This window comes from Orycteropus afer, unplaced genomic scaffold (genome assembly GCF_000298275.1).
Source record: "Orycteropus afer afer isolate SDZICR_OR568_19922 unplaced genomic scaffold, OryAfe1.0 scaffold00061, whole genome shotgun sequence".
NCBI lineage: Eukaryota > Metazoa > Chordata > Mammalia > Tubulidentata > Orycteropodidae > Orycteropus > Orycteropus afer.
This window is the reverse complement of record NW_006921648.1, coordinates 705,224-707,901: the sequence shown is the minus strand read 5'-3', so window position 1 is coordinate 707,901 and position 2,678 is coordinate 705,224. Positions and strand designations below refer to the sequence as shown.

The 2,678-nt window shown below is 55.7% G+C and overlaps 1 protein-coding gene across 1 annotated transcript in view; it reads right to left on the bottom strand.

Annotated features, from left to right (window-relative positions):
* The window catches only part of TSC2 (TSC complex subunit 2), a 32,248-nt gene that overhangs the window by 19,621 nt on the left and 9,949 nt on the right, over window positions 1-2,678 (bottom strand). The window contains exons 9-10 of the mRNA XM_042780771.1: window positions 924-1,050; window positions 66-209 (exon numbers count right to left, since the gene is read on the bottom strand). Coding sequence (XP_042636705.1) covers window positions 66-209; window positions 924-1,050 — 271 coding nt within the window. The remainder of the gene's footprint in view (window positions 1-65; window positions 210-923; window positions 1,051-2,678) is intronic.

The following is a 2,678-nucleotide window of genomic DNA, read 5'->3' as shown; positions in this document are numbered from 1 at the left end:
AGGGGGAGGGAGGGAGAGAGGGAGGGAGAGGGGCTCCACCCCAGCCCGCCTGCTTGCTTGCTCACTTTGAGTTGCTGGAGCAGACGCTCGATGACGTTAAGCAGCATGTCCCACGTCACAGCCTGCAGGTCCTTCCTGTACTTCTTGATGAGTCTCGTGATGGAAAGAACGATTTCGTAGGACACGACTTCATTGGGACAGGTCATGGCCTGGAACACAAGGCCCAGGAACACAACTCACGAACAGCTCGTGCACGACTCATGGCTCACAGAGGTGTCCAAGGAGCCCAGAACTGTGTTTTCCGTACCACTCTAGTGCAGTCAGGACCCAGACAGGGCCTGAACCCTGCCTGTTCCAGAGTCTGACTTAGCTTTACCATCACCTCCAACATCCTGGCCCTGCTCCTCTGCACAGATCTCAAAGTTCCAGCCCAAACACAAGACAACAGCATGCCAAACCATGCCCTCGCCACTCCAGGGATCAGGATTCCGGCAGAAAGAGGGGCAGCCAGGAGGCCGTGGATACCCCACAAGACAGCATGGTCAAACACCCTCTTTACCGTAAAAGGCTCGTGAGATCACCCTGGTCCATAGGGCTGCCAGGACGTTTGCAGACCAAGGGAGACCGCTGATTACCAGCGGCATTCACGGAAACAGCAGGTGACCACTCCCCAGTTTGGCACTCTGATGCCAATTTGCAGGAGATGGGATTCATAAAAGGTTCACTTGAAAATAAAGCCTCCAGGGCACTCAATCTCACATGCAGTGGAAAACGAGGACCTGGACCTAGCCCTCCAGCCAGCCCTGACACCAGCCCCCACTGCTGCACTGCTGTAGCCGAAGGGCCCCCTCTGGCCGTGCAGGCTTAACGTCAGTGAGCTCTGCCATTCTCACTGGCACATGGCGTCCCGGAAATGGTGTTACCTCATAAAAGGATGGCAGCACAGATGTCGGGGAGTTCTTGAGGGAGTAAAGTCGGTGGGCCCCCCACAGCGCCATGCCAACAAAGAAAACGGCTCCTCTCAGCAGCGGGGCATCCTCCATGTAGGCTCTGAAAGCAAGCATCCCAGGCAAGGCGGAAGGTGAGCAGCACAAGACGCGGCTGTGGGGCAGGAGGGGGTCCCTCCTCCTGCACCCACCTGGGTCCCTGTACCTACGGGCCAGAAGCAGAGCCGAGCGACAGGGGCTGGGCAAGGAAGAAGAAGACCTACCACCCAAATGGCAACTAATTTGCATGCATGTTCTTTCAACCAGACCTTCGGCCACGTCGTGTGCCATGGGCCACGGGAGACACTCTCCAAGGTGGAGCAAAGAAGGGCCCTGGCCTCAGAAAGCTTGCACCTCAGGGGAGATACAGACCAAGTCAAAGAATCCCATAAGCAGATGCAGAACATCTTCCTCAAATCATGCTAAGTCTGCCGAACGCTGAGAGAGCCGACGCCGGTGCTGCTCAAACACTGCAGAACCTCAAGAAGGAATCCCTTCCAGGTCATTCTACGAGGCCAGCATAACTCCCACACCAAACCCAGGCAGACCACCAGCAGAAAAAGAAAATTACAGACCAGTGTCCTCCATGGACACAGACACAAAAATTCTCAAAAGCTTCTAACTGGTAAGAGTTCAACAGTGTATCAAATCGCAAGTGAAGTCCTGCACACAGGTGTTGACGGCAACTCTCTCATAGCTGCCAACAACTGGAAGCAACCAGCATGTCCTCCCATAGGGGACAGTTTAATGAACTGCAGCCCACCCACATGGTGGAGGACTGCTCAGCGGTCACAGCCATCAAGACACCAAGACACAGGGCCCTGACACAAACTGTCAGGTGACAAGAGCCAGTCTGAAAAGGCTTCACACTGCAGGATTCCAGCTCTCTGACACTTTGGAAAAGGCAAACCTAGAAGATGGTGACAGATCAGCAGCTGCCAGGGGCCTAGAGGGGAGGGGGCAGAGGGAGCTCAGGGCAGTCAGTTTTAGGGTAGTGAGACGATTCTGCGGAACACAGTCACAAGAGACGCGTGACCTCATGCGTTTGTCAGAACCCACAGGCTGCACAGGAGTGAATCCTGACGTGAACCGTGTCACTGGTGTTTGGTGCCACAGTGTCGGCTGCGACTCACAGGCTCACCCGGTTGTTGTCGGGTGCTGTCACATCGGCTCTGACTCACGGCCTCATCCAGGTGTCATTGTCGCTGGGTGCCTAGCTGGCCCTGACTCATGGGCTCATCCAGCTGTTGTTGGGTGCCGTGGTGTCCGTTCCGACTCAGGAGTCATCCAGCTGTTGTTACAGTTGGGTGCCATGGTGTCACCTCTGACTCACGACTTCACCCAGCTGTTACTGGGTGTCATGGTATCAGCTCCAACTAGCTGTTGTTAGTTGCTATCAAGGTGGCTCTGACTCACAGGGACTATACATACAACAGAATGAAGCGCTGCCCCACCCTGCGCTGTCCTCACAGCCGTTACCACGCTTGAGCCCGTCACCGCGGCAACAGTGTCAGTCCATCTCAGGGAGGATCGTCCTCTTTTTCACTGATCACCTCCTTTACCAAGCACGAGGTCCTTCTCCAAGAACCGGCCCCTCCGATAACACGTCCCGAGAACGAGCGATAAAGAACCGGCCCCTCCGATAACACGTCCCGAGAACGAGGGATAGAGAACCGGCCCCTCCGATAACAC